The sequence below is a fragment of the Nyctereutes procyonoides genome, unplaced genomic scaffold (assembly GCF_905146905.1).
Source record: "Nyctereutes procyonoides isolate TBG_1078 unplaced genomic scaffold, NYPRO_anot_genome, whole genome shotgun sequence".
NCBI lineage: Eukaryota > Metazoa > Chordata > Mammalia > Carnivora > Canidae > Nyctereutes > Nyctereutes procyonoides.
In genome coordinates this window covers 21,989,977-22,014,686 of record NW_026575020.1, presented here as the reverse complement: position 1 = coordinate 22,014,686, position 24,710 = coordinate 21,989,977, and the positions used below count along the sequence as shown (strand labels likewise).

At 44.3% G+C, this 24,710-nt stretch overlaps 1 protein-coding gene across 2 annotated transcripts in view; it reads right to left on the bottom strand.

Annotated features, from left to right (window-relative positions):
• ASIC2 (acid sensing ion channel subunit 2) overlaps positions 1–24,710 on the bottom strand; it is a 999,134-nt gene that overhangs the window by 11,286 nt on the left and 963,138 nt on the right. For both annotated transcript variants that reach the window (XM_055325634.1, XM_055325625.1), the window contains exons 4-5: positions 3,199–3,349; positions 1,064–1,120 (exon numbers count right to left, since the gene is read on the bottom strand). In XM_055325634.1, coding sequence (XP_055181609.1) covers positions 1,064–1,120; positions 3,199–3,349 — 208 coding nt within the window. The remainder of the gene's footprint in view (positions 1–1,063; positions 1,121–3,198; positions 3,350–24,710) is intronic.

Below are 24,710 nucleotides of genomic sequence, written 5' to 3'. Positions count from 1 at the left end.
GTGGCGTTCCCTCTGCGGCTCCTTCTTTGCCAGAGCCTGCCTGTCCTGCCTGCTGGGTTAGGGCACAAGCAAAGATCCCTAATTCCTGTCCCTAGAAGCAACCTCCCTGCTCTGGAACGCTTCCTTCCCTCTGCTCCCCTCATCCCCTAGGATGGGGTGGCTGAAGACATCACTTCCCTCCCTCCGTCTGTCTGCTCATCGCAGTGTTACACACAGGCTTTGTCGATTCTGTACTCCAAAGAGAGATGTCTTGGTCCACGTCAGAAGCCTCTCCCTCTCATCTAAGCCCCGTCTCCCCCACCAGTCCTTCTGGAAGCATCTGGGCGCATGCACGAGTCCAGAGCCATCCCCCTTTAGCTCTAGCAAGTGCAGCTGCTGAATGAAACTGAGCCCATATGATTTAAACACCCTCTCTGTTTGTCTTCATTATAGATCACTTCCCAGGTCCCAAGAGAGGCAGGCATGTGGAGTGGGTCAAGCTCTGGGGTTGTAGCTTCTTTGTGGGATCTCCCCCACTGGAAGGAACACTTCCAGTGGGGGAATCCAGCAGTTATTCCAACCTGCAAGCACCCAGCAAGAGGAGGAAAGGAGGAGGAGAAGGAAGAGGAGGAGGAGGAGGAGGAGGAGGAGGAGGAGGAGGAGGAGGAGGAGGAGGACGATGATGGCAAGGAAATGCACACCGGCTGCCCCTGCTCTCCCCTACCTCCTTTGGTGCCCACCCAGATGCCCACTGTGCATCCTCTCTCCATCTCTGTCCCCTCCTCTGCATTCCCTTGGTGCTTTCCATTTCCAGGAAACCCACTCTATCTCTACTTGCACCTCTCTACTTTCTTTCTTTCCCCCAGTGCCTGGTCAGCCCTCATCTACCTGCCTGCATCCCTGCATCCTTCCTTCCCCACCCTTATCTCCTTCCTCCTCTTCTGTCTCTGCAGTGCAGCCCCCACTCCCTGTCAGCCCCTCCTCCCGCTCTATTCCTTCCCCCTTCTGTCCCATCCCATTTCTCCCACACCCAGAAGGCCTCTGAGGTCTCAACCCTCCACTCCATTTGTCCCCCAGTACTGACCTAGGGCAGGCTCTGCACACTCCTTGTGCTGCTCAGGAGTACAGAAAGGGGCATCCCCTGCAAAGAAGAGACACAGGGAGAGGTACTCAGGCAGCAACACCTCCCTCCTGGGTTGGGGGAAGGGAATGCATCCTGCCACCAGGAGGGGCAGTTAGAAGGGAACCACCCATCAGAGCTGCCTGTGGGCAATTGGGCTGCAGTGTACCTGGAGCCAGGGGGTTGGGTCTGCTCTGCTCTGTGAGCTTGAGCAGGTGATAATAGGGTCCACCTAGCTAACTTCTCCCAGATTGCTGTGCTGCTCCAACCAGCTCAGATGGGTGATAGGTGAGAAAGCCTGGGTGGCTGAGAGCAGGGAGGTGGCGGAAAGCACCTGCTACCTCTGGCACGCATCACCGCCTTTAACTCACATGGATACCTTCTCAAATAGGAAATACTGAGGGGTACACTTGACGGGATGAGCACTGGGTGTTATTCTGTATGTTGGTAAATTGAACACCAATAAAAATTAATTTATAAAATTAAAAAAAAAAGGAAATACTGTGTCTGTTTTACCCATATGAAACTTGAGGCTTAAGTATCCGGCCTTCCCAGGACACCAGAGGTGGCAGTGATGGAAGTGGGCTCTGACCCCCAAGGCCAGGGCTCTTTCCGCAACACCCCTCTGCTGTGAGAAAGGTCTGCTTTGTAAATCTCCTCTCGCTCTGCCCTTAATTCCACGCTAGTAACTGAGATGCCATTAACAATGTCATGAGTGGAATGACAAAAATCTCCTGCTTGCTTTTGGCTCAGATTCCATGGGAGAACCGCACTGGCTGCTGACCTGGTCTGAGTATCAGGCAGGTAACATTCATCAGTGCTTTATTCTCCTTTCTGGTCTCTCAGTAGTATATCCAGAACCCCTTCTTTTTTCCTTTTGCCAAGTGCTAAAGTTAAACCTGCCATACAATGTCCTTTCCTTACTATTTCCCTAAACATCTTTTTCAAGAGCTGAGCTTATAGGCTTCCTCCTTTCCAACAAGAACAATTTAACTGACATGTTTCCCTTTTTGCTCTGTCTTCTGGGAGTTTTTAAAAGATCAAGAGAGGCAATTTTAAAGATCAACAATTATACACTTACATTAGTAGGAAAATTGTTGGTTACTGATGGAATTATTCAGAATTTAGCTAGAAGCAGGTTCATTTCAGCAATGATTGCACAGAAAACAATCGATCATGAATTAAATGTCTGACATAAGAATTTAGTTAAATAAATTTAAAGTATGATATGACTATGAAACAGTAGCCATGAAATATAATAGCAAAGTTCCCAACATATAGTAGGTCATCAGGCAATAGTACTTTTGGTTTCCTCTCGCTGTGTGCTAATACAGTGACCATTGACTTTTGCATGTTTATATTTTAGCCTAATTTTATCCTCATAAGAACTAATGATTGTATTTTAAGAATAATGAAGGTAAGAACAGAGAGGTTTAGTAACTTGTGCCGGGTCACACAGCAGGTGAATGGAGGAATCTGAACTCCAGGCAGATGTCTCTGCCTTCAGCCTGTCGTTCTTCCTTCTGTGCTGCAATACCAAACTCTTCATGCTTGAATCAGTCCTTCCATGTCCCTGCCACCTCCTGCCCTTCTGCCTCTGATTAGCTGACTATCTCTAATGAGATCATCAATGAGATGGCTACATGCCTTGTTAGTCTGTTAACACAGAAATGTGTGTCAGCACATGCACATTTATTTGCTGGCTGATGGACTTTTGCCTCATCTGAAAGAATGCTAGACATTTGGATGCAAGAAGGGAACCATCTGGATGAAAGCGACAGACACCTGGATGTTTGAACAGGTACCACACCAGGTTTTAGAATTGTAAGCACTCAGCTACCTGGACACTGAACTCTAGGAGGTAAGAGCAGCCAACTTATTGTGTACTATGAGGAACAGTCTTCAAACATCTGGACACTTCTAGATACCAGGATGCTGCCTTGGTTGCTAGACTAGATATTTCTATCTGCCTCCTAAATGCTTGGTACCAAATACTAGCCTTCCCAGAACAGCATCTCTGTGGATCCTTGTGGAGTGGGTATAGTGTTTCCCATAGGATGAGAAGTGCAGAGAAGGTCCCAGAGTCCCCTGGCACTGACCTGGCATGTGGACCATGCGGCAGTTGCAGTTCTCCACGATGTAGCGCGTCTCACAGTCAATTCGACAGGCGGTGATACTGTAAACAGGAAAGAAGTCGAGTCCCATCTCTGAGGATCGGCACTCACCCCACGGTGGGGGCAGGTATGTGAGCTGCAAGACAGGAGGTGGGGGCAGCAGTCAGCCCTGGAAGTTCAGCATCATCAGCTTCAGTCTCTCATTCATTCATGTATTCAATCAACAATTATCGAGTATCTACTACATACATGACAATCTAACTCCATTGACTCCATTGCTTTCAGTCTGGCTCCAATACTAGTTTTCCTGTCTTATGACCTTCCCATAAATGCTGATCTCAAAGTCTTGTATACATGCCATGTGTCTTTTTAGTGCCATACTTTGTCATCTCAGGTCTCTTGGAATGACCCAACTAAATTCTACCCTCTTGACTGGGAACATTGGGACTCTAGATCCAGACCTGGGAGCCAAAACCTGCAGGAGAGTCCAGGAAAAAATGCAGAATCAGTGTTATTTATCATCTGTGGCCCAGACTAGAGCAACTCTCCAGTGTCAGGCTATGGACCAACTCTTTTGGGGAAAATGTCATTCTTATTTTCAGAGGTCCAATGGCCATAGAACGCTGTCATGCCTACAGTATGTGCCTGCTGGGGATGAGAAAGGTGACAGATGAGGGAAACTAATGGCTGTGAGCACTTACTATGTGTTAAGCTCCAAGCTAAGTCCTTTATACCCTTCTTTAAAAAAAAAATGGAAGGGACGCTTGGGTGGCTCAGTGTTTGAGCATCTGCCTTTGGCTCAGGGTGTGATCCTACGTTTGGGGATTGAGTTCCACATCATGCTCCCTGCATTGGAGCCTGCTTTTCCCTCTATGTCTCTGCCACTCTCTCTCTGTGTCTCATGAATACATAAATAAAACCTTAAAAAATTGAAGATAAAAAAGCAATAGAATACATGTGTTTTCAGAGCACAGTTCAACAAATTCTGAAAAATGTGTATACCTGTGTACTTACCACTTAAATAAAGACCTAAGAAATAAAACATTTATTTATTTATTTATTTGGGGGAAGGGGCAATGGAAGAGGGAGAGAGAATCCTCAAGCAGCCTCCCCACTGAGTGTGGAGTCTGGCATGGGGCTTGATCCCAGGACCCTGAGATCATGACCTGAGCTGCTCAAAAGTCGGCTATATAAGAGTTGGCTGCTCAACTGGCTGAGGTACCCAGGTGCCCCAAGACTTAAGACATTTTTAATCACCCTAGAGAGCTCCTTTTTGTCCCTTTCTAATCAACCCCTGTGCACCCAGCCAATCTCTGTTATGGATTTTACAACCATAGATTGGCTTTGTGTGTTCTCAAACTTCATATAAATGAAATCTTACACTAAGTACTTTTTTGTGCCTGGTTTATTTCGCCCAACATAATGTTTTTGAGATTTATCCACATGGTTGTGTGCATTAGTTCATTTTTAAAAATTGCTAAATAGTTTTCCAGGTACAAATACACCACAATCTGTATCTGTTGACCTGATGGTGAGCACTTGGATTGTTTCCAGTTTTTGGTAATTATGAAAAAGTCCCTATTAACATTTATATACAAGTCAGTTCAGTTTTTGGACACATTTTAATTTCTCTTAGCTAAATGGCTAGGAATATAATAACTGATTTGTAAGATAGGCCTAGGGATAACTTTATAGAAACTGTGAAACTGTTATCCACAGTGGTTGAACTATCTTTCATTCCCACCAGGAGCGAATGAGAGTTCTAGTTACTCTGCATTCTTGCCAAATCTTGATTTTGTTCATCTTTTTAATTTTAGACATTCTTGTAGGGTATAGTTACATCTCATTGTTGTTTCTATTTGTAGTTCTCTGGTGATTGATGATCTTGAGCACAATTTTATGTGCTAATTGGCCATTCATATATTATCTTTTGTGACATGTCTTTTCAAGTCTTTTGCCCATTAAAGAAACTTGCTTACTTTTTACTTTTATTATTAAGCTGTAAGAGTCTCCGTATGTTCTGGATACAAGTCCTTTGTCAGATATATGTACTGAGAATATTTTCTCTATATCTCCTATAGTTTGTGGCTTACTTTTTCATGTTCTTTTTTTAGATTTTATGTATGTATGTATGTATGTATGTATGCATTTATTTATTTATTTATTTATGAGAGAGAGAGAAAGAGAGAGAGAGAGAGGCAGAGACACAGGCAGAGGGAGAAGCAGGCTCCATGCAGGGAGCCCGACGGAGGACTCAATCCCGGGTCTCCAGGATCAGGCCCTGGGCTGAAGGCGGCCCTAAACCACTGAGCCACCCAGGCTACCCACTTTTTCATGTTCTTAATGGTGTATATTTTCTCTATGTTTAAAATCCCCCATTAAGATGTTATTTACATATAATAAAACTAAATTTTAATGCACAACTTAATGAATTTTTACAAGTGTGCACATCCTGGTAACAACCATCCTAATCGAGATGCAGAACATCTCCGTTAACCCCGAAAAATCCTCTATTTGCAGTTCCCTTGCAACCCTCAGGTGATCACCAATCTGCTTTCTGTCATAAATTAGTTTTGCCTGGTCTAGGATTTTATATAAATAGAAGCATGCAGCATGTACTTTTTTGTGTCCGCCTTCTTTCTCTCAGCAGAATGTTTTTGAGATTCATTCATGCTCTTGCATGTCTCAGTAGTTCATTCCATTTTATTGCTGATTTTTACTTCTTCCTTTCTGGTCTCTATTTTTTAATTTATTTTCTTGCTTCAGTGCATTGGCCAGAAACCACATATTGTATAACATTGGAAAAAGCTGAAGAGAGAGGCTATTCTTACCTTGTTCCTGATTGTAGGAGGAAAGGGTCCATTACTTCACTATTAAATATATTAAGCACATATCTTTTTTTCTTAGATGCTCTTGTCATATTGAGAAAGTTTTCTCCTAGTTCTGGGTTGAGGAGTGCTTTTATCTTCAACGGGCATTGAGTGTTGACAAATGTATTTCCTGTTTCTGCTGAGATGATCACATAATTTTTCTCCTTTATTTTTTCAATATGGTGAATGATATTGATTGATCTGTAGATGTTGAACCCATCTTGCATTTGCAAGCCCCACTTGGTCATGATTTATTATGCTCTTTATATATTGCTGCATTTGATTTACTAATGTTTTGTGGATGATTTTTGCGACTATGCTCATGAGTGATGCTGTATTTATTTTACTTTTCTTGTACTGTCTGGGTTAGGTTTTGGTATTGTGGTTATGCTAACTTCATAAAATATTTATAAATTTCTTCCTTTTTCTCTACTGTTTCAGTTTGTGTAGACTTGGTATCATTCCTGTCTTAAATGTGAAGCCATCTGGACCTGGTGATGATGTGTGTGTGTGTGAGATGATTTTTAATTATGAATACAATTCCTTTAGTAGATTTAGAGACAATGAGACTTTCTATTTCTTCTTGTGATGGTTCTGTTGTGTTGTTTCCCAAGGAATTTGTTCATTCCATCGACATTTTTGAATTTATTAGCATACAGTTGTATGCTTTTATCTCTTTTATCTCTTGTCATGTACTCTTTTATCATTTTTAAAATGTCTATAAAATTGGTAGTAATGCCCTTTCTTTCATTCCTGGTATTGGTAACTTGTGTTACCTTTTTTCCTTATTGTTTTTGATTTCTAATTTAATGATGCATTGGTCAGGAAGCATACTCTCAATGGTTTCATTCCTTTAAAATTTACTGAGATTGATTCATAGTGTAGCAGATGGTATATCTTGGTGAATGTTCCATGTACACTTGGAGAGTATGTGTGTTGTTGGATAGTGTTGCTCAAATCTTCCATATCTTTATTGAATTTTTGTCTGGTTATTCATCAATTGCTGAAAGAGAAGTGTTCAAATCTCTAAGTAGGACTGTAGATTTGTCTGTTTCTCCCCTTTGGTCTGTCGATTTTTGCTTTGTGTATTTTTGAAACTTATCATTAGGCATATACATATTTAAGGTGGTGATATCTTCTTGAGAAATTGATTCTGTTATCATTATGAAATAACCTTCTTTATCTCATGCAGTAGTTTGTCTTGAGGTTTACTTTGCATAATATAGACATACCAGCTTTTTTTATGCTTACTTTTATCTTTTCCCATTCTTTTAATTTTTTGGTCCACCTTTTTACTTTTAACCTATCAGGATATTTTTATATTTAAGGTACATCTCCTGTAGGCGGTCTATTTGAGTGCTGCTATTTTACCCTATCTGACAATCTCTGTGCTTTAATTGGAGGGTTTAATCTATTTACATTTAATATTATTCTTGATATAGTTGAGTTGAAGTCTGCTATCTTGCTCTTCATTTCCTATTTGTCTCAACTGCTATCTCTTCCTTTGTTCTACTTTCCTTGACTCCATTTGGGTAACTGAGTATTGTTTTAGTAAATCATTTCATCTCCTCTATTGGCTTTTGATTTATACCTCTTTGTATTATTGTTATTTTTAGTTGTTGCTCTAGGATTTACAACATGCATCCTTAACTTATCAGACTCAATTTTGAATTAATATAATACCACTCCGCATATAATTCTATTTACATCCCTTCCTATCCTTTATGCTATTGCTTTCATATATTTTACTGTTACATATGTTATAAACACTATAGTACACTGCTATTATTTCTGCCTTAAGTAGCCTGCTGACTTTTAAAGAAGTTAAAAGGGGCAGCCTGGGTGGCTCAGCAGTTTAGCACCGCCTTCAGCCCAGGGCCTGATCCTGGAGACTCGGGAGTCCCACATCGGGCTCCCTGCATGGAGCCTGCTTCTCCCTCTGCCTGTGTCTCTGCCTCTCTCTGTGTGTGCCTCTCATGAATAAATAAATAAAATCTTAAAAAAAAAATAAAGAAGTTAAAATAAGAGAGAAAACTTATGTTCAAATTTAACTATATATATATATATATATATATACATACCATTTTCACTGATCATTTTATTTTTAAAGAAATTTATTTGAGAGAGAGAGAGAGTGAGTGGGAGGGGCAGAGGGAAAGGGAGGGAGAATCTCAAGCCAACTCTACACTGATTTCGGAGACTGACACGGGACTCAATCTCACAGCCCTGATATCAGAGGCAGAGCCAAAACCAAGAGTCAAGATGCTTAACTGACTGCACCACCCATGCACCTCTGCTCTTCATCATTCTTTTGTGTAGATCTGAATTTCCATTTGCTATCCATTCTCTTTAGGCAAAAGAACTTTATTATTTATTGTATTATAGGTTCATTTGTGGCACATAGTATCTGTTTTCATTTATCTGTAAGATGTGTTAATTTTTATTTTTGAAACGTATTTTGGCTGTGCATAGAATTCCAGGTTGTTAAGTATCTTTTTTTTAATTTTTAAAAGTTTTAATTTATTTTTATTTTTTACCATTTCAAAGATGTTCCACTGTCTTCTGGCCTCTATTGCTTTTGATGAAAAATCAGTCATATTTTTTCATTGCTCCCTTCTATGTATTATGGATCTTCTTTTCTGACTACTTTTAAGATTTTGTTGTTTGGTTTTTAGGATTTTGACTATGCCATACTTAGATGTGGTTTGCTTTGTATTTATTCTGCTTAGAGATCACTGAGGTTCCTGAATCTGTGGAATAATGGTTTTAAACAATTTTAGATTTTTTTCTCCTTCATTCTCTGTCTTTGATCTTTCTGGGATCCTATTTATATGCATGTTGATCTGCTTGATACTGTTTGACAAATCACTGGGACTCTGTTCACTTTTATTAGTCTTTTGCCCCCTCTTTCTGTCTCATTTGAATAATTTCTGTTAATCTGCTTCAAGTTCGGTGTTCATTTATTGTTTTCTACCAAGTCTTCTGATAATCCCATCCAATGGTTTTTTTTAAGATATTATTTATTTATTTGAGAGAGAGAGTGAGAGAGTATGAGTGGCGGATGGGGGGAGGCAGAGGGAGAGGTAGAGGCAGGCTCCCTGCTGAGCAGGGAACCCAATGCAGGGCTCCATCCCAGGACTCTGGGATCATGATCCAAGCTGAAGGTAGATGCTTAACTAACTGAACCACCCAGGCACCCCGCCATCCAACGGTTTTTCTATTTATTTATTTATTTATTTATTTATTTATTTATTTATTTATTTATTTATTTATTTATTTATTTATGAGAGACACACAGAGAGAGGCAGAGACACAGGCAGAGGGAGAAGCAGGCTCCCAGTGGGGAGCCTGATGTGGGACTCAATCCCAGGCTCTGAGCTGAAGGCAGACTCTCAACTGCTGAGCCACCCAGGTGTCCCTATTTCAGATATTTATATATTTCAGATATTTATATATTTATATAGATTGACCTTTTTAAAAAAGTTTTCACATCTTGTCTAAAAGTTTTTTATTTATATCTCTTTCTGTAGTTAGTTAACATGTTTATCATTGTTATTTTAGCGCTGTTGTTTCAAATTCCAACATGAGTTTACATGCGGACCTGTTTCTACTAGTTGTTTATTTTTCTTTTCATATTTTCCTTCTTTTTTCACGCATCTAATAGTTTTTAATTACATATGGGAGACATAGTCCTTTTTAATTGTATACTGGACATTGTGAATAATTCTTTACAGTGACTCTGGATCAGTTATCTTCCTCTGGATAGTATTGGGTTTTGTTTTAGGAGGCAGTTAAATTAATGGTGAATCACTTTGATTTGGTGGAGGCACTGTTTAGGCTGTGTTTATAGATGGGCATATTTTAGTTTTGTCCTTAGTTCTGGACTGTAGCTCTTTGTCTTGGGATGTGATCTTAACTCCTAAGGAATCTTCTGGGATTTCAGTGCAAAGTCTGAGGTGTTTATCAAGTCTCTCCAATTTGGTGGGACTTGGATTTCAAGTCTGTCTCCCCCTAGTGGCAGGTGCTGAAATTACTGCCTATTTGTTTTTCAACTTGTTTTTCTCCAGAGCTTCTTGGAGTCTCTCCTCATCTGTACAAAGTTTGAGGTTCAGTCTAGGACTTTAAGGGGGTTTACATAAAAATCTAGGGTCTCCACATCTGGGGGGCCGTCCTTTTTAGGATTTGTTTTCCTAATTTTTAGTCTCTCAGGCAACTTTGAGCTCTCACTTCTGATTTTTTAACTTAAAGGCTGCTGCTTCCTGCTTGAACTCTGTCCCCAGGATTTCCTTAGAACTTGGCATGCCTTCAAGGTGAGGTCAGGTAAATAAATGTGTACTTTACTCAGTGTGGTTTCCTTCCTTCAAGGGCTGTGTATCCTCCCGTTCCTGCCTAAAGCTTTTAGCCTCTCTCCAGTGCCTTCAAATAGTAGCTTTAAAATATTTTGTGCAGAGTTTGTAATTGCTATTTCCAGGGGTGTTTGTCTGATATAAGCTACTCCAGCATGACCGAGAACTGAAAGCCTTTATATTTATTTTATTTAACGTTCACAGGACTCCTTTGAGGTAGATGTTCCTATTCTCATTTTATTAATGAGAAACTTGAGTATTAGAAAGGTTAAGTAGCCTGTCCAAGACCACGAACCTAGTTGGTGGCAGAGCCAGCCAATCAACCTGGGAATTTCTGACTCCAACCTTGTGCTTATCACACTATGTTGCCTCTATAGTAACTTGGCGTGTGTGGGGGGAATACTCCAAGGAGGTCTTTTTTCAGAGCCTTTCTTTTTCTTTTAATCTAATGGTTTCATTCTTTTTCCTTTCTCATGGTTTGCTTTACTCTTTCATCTTTCTTTGGAGTTCATGATTTGACTGGGCTTTTGCAAAAAATTCCTGTATGACCTTGGATAAGTCACTGCTCTCTTCTGGACTTAGTTTTCCCATCTGTAAATAGGGAAGTTTGGAGGTAGGTGGTATCCTCTGATTAGAATGTGTTGGGTCCCCTATGTTGCTCATTATTGGATAATTAAACACACAAACTGTCTTTGAGAAAAACTAAGCATGACTTTTGGCAGGGCTGAGGATCTAAAATGATATAAATTAACTCTGGAGGGGGAGCTCATTTCTTTTTCTTCTGTTAAAACAGGTTCCCACAGTGGGTAGACCAAGAATGTGGTTGGTAAAATTCTGATGGTGATGAGCCAAGTTTATTTGGGGTAAAACACTTCCCTTTTGTTGCAGAGGTCATGATCCGGATACCATGACTATTCTGCTGTGGCTGGTTTATCATCTGTTCCATCAGCTTTTCTAAAGACTCACAGACCCCAGCAGCTGGAAAATTACAGCGCGTATGGCATCAATTCTTGCTTACCAAGAGTGTCTGAAAGTGGGTTAGAGTATTTGTTTATCCTGGGCAAGCAAAGCCTCAGGGGGACCCTGAAGCACTGTGTTCAGTTATCTGAAGGGCTGTCTCAGGGAAGAATGAGATTTGTTTTCTGCCTTCCCAAGGGAAAGACAGATACAAGAATAGCTGTAATAAAGGAAATGAAGACGATGATAACATTTATTGATGTTTCTGGCACCGTGGTAGGCACATTACATGCATTATTTTAATCGTAAAGAAGGGTAAATTCTGGCTCAACTTTCTAACCTACTAGTATGATTCAATAATAGAATCACTGTCTTGAGAGTGAATTTCCCATCATGAGAGGTATTCAAGCAGAAACTGCATGAATCCCTGGCTGGGATGGGAAGAGAGAGATTCAAGCATTGGGTGTGCAGTGGATGAGATGGCTTCTAAGGTCTCTTAAGTCCCTGTATCTAATCATAGATCCTAAATCTATTCTTTTAATTTGAGGATTAGAAGTAGTGGAAGGAGCTAGATAGAATCTTGAACCCCAGTCTTTCATGGGCCAGCTGTGTGATCTTGGGTAATACCCCCTACCTCAGCTCTTAGTATCCTCATCTGATCAAATGAGATTAGTGCCCTGTAGCCAGCAGGTGCTCACCAAGACTTACTTCCCAGCTGCCTCATGTTTCTCTGCCCTTTCATTCATGCAACAAGCAGCTCAGCTCCACCTCCGCTCTCCTACAGTTCAGTTCTATAGACCAGCAATCTCTGCCCTTTTAGGGTTGAGTTACTTTGAGGTGGGATTATTACGATAAGAACTCTGGTTAAGTCCAGATGATGCCAAGCAGCTGGATCTAGGGGTCTGGAGCAGGGAGGGAGGAGAGATGCTTGGGATTGAGTCTTGAAGTGTTCTTTCATGTACGTGACATCTTACTCTCCCTTACCCTGTTTTTCCACTGTGCCATGGAACTGGGGGCTTTGGATAATTGCTGAAATTTATGAACTGAACAAAAAACTCAGCACTTTTGTGATTGAATATTCTGGTCCTTGCCTTTCATTGCTCCACTGTCTTGAGGCTCCTGTCCTCAATCGTTTTCAGTTTATAGAGAGAAGCTTGTGTTTGTGGCCTCGGTGCCTGGGGACATCCAGTGTTGTTCTTCAGTCCCTGGCTTTCCCCACCTCCCCCAGCCCACAGATCCCGAGGCGTGCCAGCAGGTGGCGCTGCAGTTGGCACAGCTGCCCAAGGCCTGTCTGCTGTTGGAACAACCCAGAAGGAGTCAGTGGATTTCCTTAGCCAGGCTCTCTGGCCTTTTCCTTGTCTAAAGCCCACACTCAGGCCTTAGCTGGGATGCTGCTGCCGGGGCACTGGGGCTGGAGAGGTGAGTAAAACGGGGCTCATGTTTGCCCAAGCCCTGCTCCTGATAACATTGTAGGGATGTCCCCAGATGCCAGGGGCATGTCCTCTGCCTCTTCCCCTCACAGCTGAAGGGGAGTGGGCAGAACATGGGGCCATCATTGACAGGCTAAGTTACCTAACTACTCTGGGCCTCAGTTTCCTGAGCAAAGCAGAGCTAGTAATTTGCAACTCACAGGGCTTCCTTGAGGGTTAGATGAAAGTAGGCATGGTACCTTGCACAGTATTTACACACGTCTGTTGCCTTTCGGTTGGGGAGCCACCTATAAAAATCCTTTATTCAAGGTGACAGTCTGGTGGCTGGTCCCACATGCCTGTCCTAAGTGGCATCTCTTCTCCAACCTTACCCATAACTCTCCCTGCACACTGGATCTCATGTCTCTAGTACAGGGTCTGGGACATAGTAGGTGCTTCATACTTGCTTATTGAATGAATGAATTGCCCCATCCTGCTTTCTCCTAGTCTAAGTGCAAGGGGTTTCCCTCTCCAGCTTACATAGGAGCAGAGAGCCTACCACGTTGGTCTGCATAGGCTCTGCATTGAGGTAGGCTCAGCACTGAGTCACATCCGAGTCCTGGGCTACTCAATGCCTGATTTTCCTCTGTGACCTTGGGGATGCCGGTCAGTCAATCTCTCTGGGCTTTTCTGTCCTCTCTGAAAGGTGTGGGGGTCTAAGGTACCATGCCTTGAGAGGTCTCAGGTTCTAGGACCAGGTGACCATAAGCTCCTCCTACCTCTTAGCTAGGCCCTGTGATCTTCCCCTTATTTTCCCACTTTTCACTGCAAGTGCAAACTTCTGCCTCGCCCACCCAGAGCCTGCTTTCGAGACATAATTTTCAGTTTGACATTTTTATTGAATCCTGCCAAATGATTTAGTATGTTCACAAATGATTATATTGTGCTCCTTTTAAACAATATTAAAATCAAATAAAATACTAAAATCAAATCTACCAATCAGTCAGTTACAAAGGCAGCAATGGAGTCTCAGGGGAGATAGGAGACATGTCCTTGTAGGCAGCACCAAAGAAAGCAGTGAGGTAGCTCCATTCCCTGTCCCTGCTGGCTTCCCTGACAGTTCGTCAAAGCATAGGAGATGGCATTGGGAAGAAGCAAAAGTCCTAGTGACTGAGTAGTAAGAACACCTGCCAGTTTGAGCACACCTGCTATGTGCCTGGCCCCATAGTAGGCACTCTCAAGAGTATCATCTCTTTCAATCCTCACAATGACCCTGTGAGGAGAAGTACTAAAAGATGGACTGTAGCCTAATTTATGGTATAGACAAAGCTGATATTTACTGCATCCTTAGAAGCACCTTATTTATACTGACTCCTTGAATTCTCATAGCAACCTCATGAAGACTTACTGCCTTCATTGTGTATTTGGGAGGACTGGAGCATTTAAGTGACTATGGTCATGGAATTAGAACCCAGCAGTCTACACTTTTAATAACTACCTACATGCCTTGCCTAAAGAAAGAATTTGCCACAGGGAGTTGGGTCCACAGGAAGTAGAGGCAATTCCTGGCTGGGCGGGTGGAGGCTGGGGCAGAGATTTGAGAGCGTGTGTTCTTCAGACGCCAATATGGGAAAGAGATTCATTGAATGGCTTAGTCCTCTCAATAACCTCTTAATAACCTTGCCAGTTAAAATCTATCATCCCGATTTTACAGATGAGCAAACTTTGCTAACTTGCTCAATACCACACAGCTGAGAAGTGACAGAGTCAGGATACAGACCCAGGTCTGTCAAACTGCAGGGCTCTTGATCTGGTGTCAGGAGAGATCCTAATCTTGGCTCTGCTATTATCTTGCTGTCCTCTCAAGGGACTTAGCTTTTTCATCTGCAAGCCAGGTGACTGTTTCTCCACCTCCACTCTGTGTACGTGGCAGACATCACCAATCAATCACAGATGTGGTCTTGGAGCTTAGCTAAACATTGCCTTTTGACTGAAATTGGAACTGAGAGGAAATGTATTTGGGGACGCTTCATCTGTAGAAACCTTAAAACTACTCATTGTTGAATATGCACAAAGACCAGAAATGATAGACTATATAAAATACATAATGTGACTTCCTTGCAAAAAAGAGTAGCCAAAATCTGCCCTCTTATATGGGAGCATCCCTGACTGGTGTTTGGACCATCTGGACCAGAGAGGGATGCATCCAATCAGAATTTAGCAATGACCTCATCCTGCACTGAGGTCACACATAGAGTTCTTTGCTGTACTGGCTGGAAACTAGTAGTAGTACCTGATGCAGCACTTTGACAAGCAACAACAATCAATTAAAAAAGTGAGCTATCCATGGTTTTGACTAATAATGAATAAAAAGGTATATTCATTGCAAAAATGTCTATGAGTGGGAAACAACAAGAGCAGAAAAGAGTGAATCATTTATGCAAGAAAGCAAGAGGATTTTTTTTTAAAAGACTGTAAGTAGCCTCATTCTAACATGACTTTCACTTTGGGCCTTGCTGGCTCTAGATATGCTTCTGAAGCTCTACAAGAATCCTTCCAGCTTTGGTTTCATAGGGCAGACACCCTCTGCAGTTTTATTTTTATCCATCCATCCATCCATCCATCTACCCATGCCCACCCATCCACTCATCCATCCATCTACCCATCCACTCATCTATGTATTCATTCATTCATGCATTCATCTACCCATACCCACCTATCCATCTATTCTACCTCTGTCTACCCACACTCACCCACCACCCATCCATCCACCTATCCATCCACCTATCCACCCATCCACTTTCCATGTGTCCAATAAACATTTATTTAGCACCTATTCTGTTCTAGGAACACTGCTAGAAACTGAGGCTATGACAATGAATGAGATGTGGTTCCTATGACTATGGGGCTTAAAGACTGGAAAGAACAGACATGCACAGAACAAAACAAGTGCTATAATGGGTGACATTGTATAGAGGTAGTGCGGGCACTGATTACAGAATGGCCAGACCAGCTCAGAGTAGGGGGCTCAGAAAAGACTTGATGGAGGAGTGGTCACCTATGAGCTGAGTCAAGAAAGACTGTGGTAGTTCATTGGGCAGAGGAGAAATGAAAAGGATGTTCTGGGTGGAGGGAATTGTCTGGGCAAAGGCACAGAGGTGAAGAGAGGCCTGGTCTCAGACAAGTAGCAAGGTGAGCTTATAAGTGAGTGTCAGGAAGGATTGTGCTGCTCAATAGCCTGGGTGACGCAAATTTTCCATGTTTGCTACCGTGAATCCTATGCACACAGGGAATATGCATCACGAGGGGGAAATGACCCTTGCTAACTACCCACCCTCCCTCCCACCACTGCTGATGTAGGAGCTGCCTCGGCAGAAGAGTGTTTTTAGTGTTTGTGCATGCCAACGCACCATTATAATCACATCTTCATCTGGACTCAATCTCCTGGGCAAGTGCAGTCAGCACTGGCAGGGTACTCGCTGGAATTTGCCTTGGTGCGTGATTTGTTGGTGGAAACAGAGAGAGGGAAAGTGTTGCTGGGATGTGGGCGGGGAGGCAGCCTCATCCAGAGGGATGAGTTTGGAGGCACACAGGCCTGGCTAGGCCGCTTACAGGCCATTGGAGGCTGGGTCCTTCCCCCTTCTGGGATTTTTCACTCCAACCCTGGACTGGGCTATTGCCTTATGTGACCCTTTGTCTTTTCCTGCCCAGGCCTCAGGGTGGTTATATCCTGGCTTGTCAGTGCCACTGGTGTTCTTATGGTATGGAACTAGGGGGTGCTGATGCCCCCAGCCCCTTCTCTGACCCACACTCTCAGCTCTGTAAGCTAGAAAATGGCCATTTGGGTACCAGACTGCATCTCTGCCTTGCATTTTCTTCCCTTCTTCTTTCGCCTCCACCCCTTCCACCTCTCTCTTTTTTAAATCCTCTAGTTGCATTTCCATCTAAGAAAACCCCAGTTCAACTTCCACCTCGAGTATCATCAACTGAAGAGTTGGGAAGAGGCCAGCAGACTGACCTCTCTGTATGCTGAATTGGACTATCAGAACTGCTATGGACAGCTGTGCAGGGCGTGCACTGCACAACAGCAGGAGGTTCCACTCACAGGGACTGAAGTGTGAATGTCGCCTCCAGAGAGTGCACAGGCAGCCCCGAGCAGTCTGTTCCCCTCTGCTGCCGTCCCACCTGGGGCTTCACTCGCTCCTTGGCTAGCCATCTAGCTTCAATCCCAGTCACCCCACTGTTTCCCCTTCAGATACCTTCCCTTTACAGATTGGCCTCTGTTCACAATCTCTTTTGGAATGGGGGCCTTTTATGACCTTGCTTTTTTCAATGGGTATATTTGAAACAGAAGTTGGGTCCAGGTTGAAATGTTCACTTAACAGGCTTTCTTAAAGTGGAACACACCACAATGCATTTATGACAGTTTTGGCTCTTAGCTCCTTTCAAAATCCACTTATCACATATGTGGGTGGGGGCAGGGTTGGGGAGAGTGACCCATCATCTCAGGGTGGCTCCTGCTCAGGCTGGGAGCTGGAGAGAGTCAGTGCCGGGTGTAGGGTAGGCTAAAGGTAAGGCAAGCGTACTCAGTCCTGGCTTCTGCCGCCCTCTTGTGGTCTTCCCCACCCTTCCAACATGGAGCCAGTTACCCCCACCTATAAGCCTCCACAGGCCCTGGAACAGATTCTGGGTCCAGGTAGAAGGGTTTTCAACGCACCACCCTTCCTGAGTGTGTGGCTTCATTAATCTGCACAATAATTCTCTAGGTGGTGGTTAGGTGGCTTTCCTGAGTGGTGCCTAGCAACAACTCCAGGCCTACATTTTCCCAGGAGGCCTCTGAAGCCTGGCAAGGGTGTCAGAATGGGCCACAACTGCCTTCTCCTTGTAGGACTCTGCTGCTGCAGCAGGGACCTCATAGCAGAACCAGCCCTGGAGTGCACGTTCAGACATGGGGATGGATTTCCTCCCTGAGCTTGTGACACTGCATGATTAAGGCTCCAGTTGCATCCCCTGAGCCTGAGATGGCCCTGCAGGGAGGCTCTGTGTGCACCAGGCAGTTGCCATAAAATTCATTTTTTGTCACCTCCTTCCTGTGGCTTTTTAGTGCGGGTTGGTGGACGTTTGCAGCTATAAAACATGTGTGGATTCTGGAAGGGTGAGACATGCAATTGAAAGTTTATGCTTGGGGAGCCCCGGTGGCTCAGCGGTTTAGTGCTGCCTTCAGCCCAGGGTGTGATCCTGGAGACCCCGGATCGAGTCCCAGGTCGGGCTCCGTGCATGGAGCCTGCTTCTCCCTCTGCCTGTGTCTCTGCCTCTCTTTGTGTGTCTCTCATGAATAAATAAATAAAATATTTAAAAAATAATAATTATGAAAGTTTATGCTCTTGGGCCACTTGGCTCTCCGGAGCAAGAGTGAGTTCTCACGTCTGGTCTTTCCAGCTCAGCACTGCTGGAGCCACATTTAATTGGATCTTGTGTAATTTTCCAAAGAGAAGTATCTGCTTTGTATTTAGGCTGTTTATAACAGCACCCTGTGTTGCACAATTCCCCAGATAATTAATATTCATGGGGGGCTCCTTATAATTGTGAAAGCCCATCGATCACTACCTATTAGTCCTTCAAACTGTGACTTCCTTGCCACCATCCCTACAAATACCACCATCGTTGACACTCTGGGCCATATTTCTTACACAGGTGAGAGTGCTTTACAATTGTAAAGTAAATCTTTTCCACTAAATGATTTCAATTTTGTATAGCTGAGCTGGTTATCTTGCACAGCTCCCAGTGATGGTTATCAAGTCTCTGGGTTTCCTCATCTGCACAATGGGAATAATCGTCTCTATTTCCTAGGGTTGGAGTAGGTATTTTTTTAAAAGATTTTATTTATTTATTTATGAGAGAGAGAGAGAGAGAGAGAGAGAGAGAGAGAGGCAGAGACATAGGCAGAGGGAGAAGCAGGCTCTATAGAAGGAGCCCTGTTTTGAACTTGATCCCAGGACTCCAGAATCATGCCCTTAGCCAAAGGCAGATGCTCAACTGCTGAGCAACCCAGGCGTCTGTGGTGGAGGTATTAAGTGAGGTAGCATGTAGGCTGGGGTACCTACCGCAGCATTTGGCTTATAACAGGAGCTCCAGCCTGGGGTTGTGCCCATGAGAAAACCTCCCCTTTGTGGAGATTTGGCATAGGTGGGGTGGGGAAGGGCGGGATTCCTCAAGCCTGAGCTCTCTGACCCCCTGGCAGGGCTAGGGCAAGGTCTTCTGTACACTGCTGTCCCCTGTGGTCCCCAGGATGGGGCATGACTGCTTGAATCCCATGGGAAGGCTAGGGGAAAAAATGGTGGCAGGCAACCCTGCTCACTTAGCATGAAGAAGGCCTTGACTGAAGGTCTGAAGCCCAACCTGGGACTGTGGCAAGAACATGTAAATAACTCACAAAGCCCCCTGCTATGATTCTTTTTATACTGAGTGTGGCTGCTGGGACAACTGCCTAGACCACAGAGCTAAACTGAGCAGCTACTCCTTGGTCACCACCTGCCTCCCAGCAGAATGCATCTCTGTGCTGGAGCCATGAAGTAAGACTGCGCAGCCTCTGGTTGGCAACATGGGTTGAAACCATCCTCTCTCCTGCGTTTCCAAAAGACCACAGTCTGGATTGGGCTCACTCAGACCTAGTGTCAAATCCTGGCTCTGGATGACCGTAGGCACGTGGCATTGCTCTACAGGTGTCAATGCCTTTATCTGCCAAGTTAATATGTATGTAAGGTCTGCCGTAGAGTTGGTGCTCAAGATGTTAAGCTGCCTACCCCACTTCCCTCTTCCCTGACTGAGATGAGTGTCGGAAGAAATCATAAGCAATATTGACTTAACTACAAAATGCTCAGATATTTTCCCTGCTGCTCTGATAAAATAGGCTTTGAAGCGAACCTTCCCCTGCAAGTCTGGAACATCACAAATGAGCAGATGCAAACTGTCAGCCCGTGAGGAAGTCCCTCGCCTTTCAAAGAGGGCCCGTGAGGAAGGTGCTCACCTTTCAAAGAGGAACAAATAATCCCCATTCCAGCTCTTTGGGTGGCTCCTTGAGATGGTGCCATGGCCCTCCACTGTCCTGCTTGGGGGTGGGGAGATGGCATATCCCACCATGAAAGAGGGTAGGAGGGTGGGGAGGAAGAGGGAAGCCTGGACTAACATTCTCTGGTCAGGTACTTTGTAGATTATGTAAAAGATAGGTACTACTGGGGCAGCCCGGGTGGCTCAGCGGTTTAGCGCCGCCTTCGGCCCGGGGTTGTGATCCTGGAGACCTGGGATTGGGTCCCGCATTGGGTTCCCTGCGTGGAGGCTGCTTCTCTCTCTGCCTGTGTCTCTGCCTGCCTCTCTCTCTCTCTCTCTCTCTCTCTCTCTCTCTCTCTCTGTCTCTCATAAATAAATAAAATCTAAAAAAAAGACAGGTACTACTGTTATGCCTGAAATATAGAGGAAGAGACTGAGGCAGAAATATGCAGAAACTTGCTCAAGGCCTTGCTGCTAGTAAGTAAAGTAGTCAGTATTCAGACTTGGACAGTCCAATGCCAAAGCCCTGCACCACTGTCCTACAGACTCGACTCCAAGGTAGCCCTCCTGGTCTAATCTCCGTGATGGCTGCCGCTCCTACAGAGAAGACATTCATTATCAGAGACCCATTAGGGGATTCCTGCACGTCTCAGGATGCTCCACTGAAGGTTTTCTTTTCTCTCAAAGCAGATCTGCTACGTTATCCCCATTTTACAGATGAGAAGACTGAGGTTCACAGAAGCAAAATGGTTTGCCTAAGATCATCTAACAAGCTGAAGGCAGGGTTTGGATAAGAACTGAAGTCTTTTGGTTCCTGGTTGTGCCGTACACTGAACCAATTATCTTCTCTTCCCTTGTCCTGTCCAGCTCTCTTTCTGGGTTACTGCCCAGACACCTATCAGAGGCAGGCTGATCCCATGCATGGAGTTGACCATCACACTGTCCACAGCCCTGTGGACTCAAGTTTTTTTCCTTTCCTGGGAGTTTCTTTAAACATGTTAGTAAGTTGACTTATCTCTGGGTTCTTCCAGGGAAGTCCACAGACAGGCAGGCACCTTACCTGGGGATTGTACTAAGAGCAGAAAGAATTATGGGTTTGCAGTCAGAAATTCTAAGCTTGAAACTCAGCTTTACCACCTGCTGGCTTAGTGACCTTAGGCGAGTTATTGAACCTCTTTGAGTGTCAGTTACCTCTGTGAAATAGGAATATTATTCTCTATCTTGGAGAGTTTTTATGAGATAGCATATGAACGGAATCCAACGCATTGGTTTTATGACACATTACAGGTACTTAATATAGCAGAGATCTGTCTTTTGTCACTGGCAAAAGAGTCCAGAGTCTTAAGAAAATCCAGTATGTAAGATGCATCCAAACTTGAGTCACAGCAGGGGTTAATTATCCAAGGATCCCTGATTTTCACAAAGGGCTTGGCCGGGTCCTTTAAATGTCAGCTACATGTGCATACTGCCACACCTGTTTTCGAATCATTAGCTACTTGACAGCGAGAAAGAGCACAGCTCATGTTATGGAAAGGCAGCGCTAGGAGCCATTACCTGCTAGAAATCAAATAGGATTGGAAAAAAAAAAAAAAACAAAACGGGTCTGAAAGAGTAACCCAAGGAGGAGATTTCATTTATAAATATCTCTCTCACCATCTTTCCTGGGAACCCATCCTTCAGTTGTTCAAAGCAGGATATAAATGCAGAGTCAGGCACCCCCAAACATTTCCCCCTAAACTTTAAAAGCCCAGTGACAGGTGATTGGAATGACTTCACAATGTAAGGTGCCAAGCCTGTAATTGTTAATTCTTCTGGCTGTAATTTATCCTGCTATCCCTTTGGGTAGCTAAGCAGCTCTGATCACGAGTTACCCAATCGGCTTATACATCTTCTTGATGAATCACTCTCGTTCTCTCAGTCCTTTCTCCCAGCTGCGGTAATTCTTGACAACTGCCTTAGAGCCTCTGTCTCCGGCGGCTGTGGAAGGGAAGAGCTATCTGTCAGGAGGAACATGCAGAAAACAGAGAGCTCCTGGCATTGGGAGGCTGGCAGATGGAGAGCTGAGCCCTCTCCTCAGGATGGAAGGGCCAGGGTGCAGGATGCAGGACATGATCTGTGCTTACTGGCCTCCAGGGTATGAGGCACCCCTGCTTGTTTGGGGTCTCTGGATCAGGGATGGCTGGGCAAATTTTGTCCAATGAACTCCAGTGAGTATCCAGAGCATCTTTATTAAGAAAATGTCATGTGCAAAACTGTGAATCCACTGTACAGATAAACTCGGGCAGCGTGACAGAGACCTTGAGGGCTCCAGTAGAGGTGTTCTCATCTTCTTCCTGGGAAGGTTGCCTTTACCAGCCCCTTTTGCCCATGGGTGGGGCATGTGACTAGTTCTCACCTTTGAGATGTGGGTAGAAGTGATGTGGGACTCCTTGGCTGAGGAAGTTGAGTGTGGATGCCCTAGAGGAGGATGGGGCCACAAGGAGGATGGGAGAAACCTCGATCCCTAAATAACTCTGTGGAGTAGAGCTCCACTGCCAATTGCACTTTCCTGTAACATGGACAAGGAATAAATTTTATTTTGTTAAGCCACTCAGATTTAAGGGTGAATTTTAAGCAGTTGGCCTCTCATGCTTATGGCAGGCAATACTTGATTTAGTAGAAGTCAAAGCCTCAAACATAAGGAAATTCCAGGTGGTAATTTATCCTGAGTTAGAGAAGAGTGGTTCCTACTAAACGGATAATATGCTGATGGCTGTTGTGTGGACATTCAGCTTATAACTAGAAGAACATTGGAAATATGGATTCTTAATTTTAGACCTTATGAATTGTTCTTATTGGAAGTTGGAGGGAAGGACATGGTATAAAAGAACTTTGACTTCTCCCCTCTCTCTTAGTCCCCACTGGATGGATGGACAAGTTCAACTTCAACTCCTCAAGCCCATGCAAGGCCCCCTCTTCTTGACAAGTAGAGATTGTCACCAGCCCCCTCCTGCATCATTGCAACAATCTTGTAACTGGCCCTCCTGCCTCCCATACACCATCCTCTGATCTGATCCCCACCTGATCTTCCAAAAATGTGAACTCAACCATGTCACCATCTTCTCTGATGAATTCCAAGCTCCTTTTCTTCAGAAGTCCCCGTATGATCCAACGTCCTGTCTCTCCTCTTGTCTTCCTTCAAACTATCGGGCTCCTTGGCCTCTTCATATTTGTTCTTCTGCCTCCCTGCTGGGATGGTTCTTCTGTTCCTCAGCTTGCAACCACCTCATTGGCTTTTAAGGCCAAGCTTGTGCCCCTCTGCCAAGAAGCCTTCTCCATCCATTCCTTCTGCCTTTGGACCCTGGTGTCCAGCCTTGGGATTTATCCCAGCACCTGCAACACTTTATTGTAGTTATTGGCTGACATGCCTGCCTCTTACTAGCCTTCAAGCTTTTTGGAAAGAGGTGACAGATTTCTCTTCCCCAAGGTTGGCATAAACTGGGCTCAACTGATTGAGCTCTTGGCTCTGTTATATCCAAGACAGTTACCAAAGCAACTTTCCCTCCCTGGGCCTCAGTTTCTCCAAAAGTAAGTCTGGGAGGCAGCCTGGCAAAAGCTAGCCCTTGATTATCAATTAGGGCTCTCCCAGCTTCAACATTCCAGGATTCTATAATTTTACCACTAACACAGTGCAGTCATGTGAGGGAAATCAATACTCAGAGTTTTTCCCGACTGTGTCTGTGCAAGCCACAATTTTTCAGAAGACTGTCCTCAGGGGTGCCTGTGGCTTTCAGTTTTGCCTGATGCCAGAGAGAATTCATCATTACAGAAAAGCTTATGGTGCAGGTTTAGCAACTGTGGAATCTCAGGCATTCCAGAGCTTCATTTGTCAAGTAAACATGGCTTCCTTATTTAGACTTCAGTCATTTTCACCCATAAGCATCACTCAGATATAAACACTGGGGTAGGATGTCCTCTCTTACTGACCCCGATGAGAAATAGGCATGAACAGTGATGCGGTGGCATGGGGAGATGGTCTGACTCCAGAGTGCACATGGGATGGGCAGAAGGAATTCTTCACATACCTCATGTCACTGTTAGCAGGCTCAGGGAGCAATGCTGTCTGTCATTGGGCATGTGGCCTTGGCTAAGCTACCCCTTCACTGAACCCATGTTGGCCCCTGGGCCAGGGCTCTCCTTGCATTTCCCAGTGTGGCGTTGGGAGGCTGTCTCCCTCCTGGCAATCTAGGACTTCACTGCAAAAGAGTCAACTGTGTCTAACGCAGTTACCTTCACAGGTTCAACAACTCAAAACAGTGAGAATTCAGTGGATGTTTATGAGACTGGCAGCGCCTCTCCACCAAATGCCTCCTCTTGGGCATGCAGGATTCAGATGGCTGCCTGCGGAGGGACTCCTTGGGCATCCCCCACTCAGTCTGGGCCATCTGACTTATTCTGGCCCCAGTGCAGTTCCTCCCCCATTAATTGGTTCAGTTGCCACATTTCCCTTTCCTGCCCCAGGACTACTGATTCCAGAAGAGATACTTCTGGTTTCCCGAGGGCCTCTGAGGTCAGCCAGTCTTCTGAGAACTTCCCAATTCCTTGTCTACTTCACAACCCTATATTATGGCTAATTTGGCTCATTTGCATCTCAAGTCTTACTTCCTCCAGGAAGATGTCCTGGCTTATTTGTCCACTCTCCCTCTTATTGACTCCAGTAGACTTTCCCATCTGATAACTGGATGCTTTGACCTGTACCATCATTTATCTTTCTATAACATGATGTCTTTCTATCTGTCCCAAAGACCTCAGGGGTTGGGGAACAGAGCCTGCCTGATGGTTCTTTATGACTCCAACTTCACCTGTTGCAGGACACTCTGAAGGCTCTC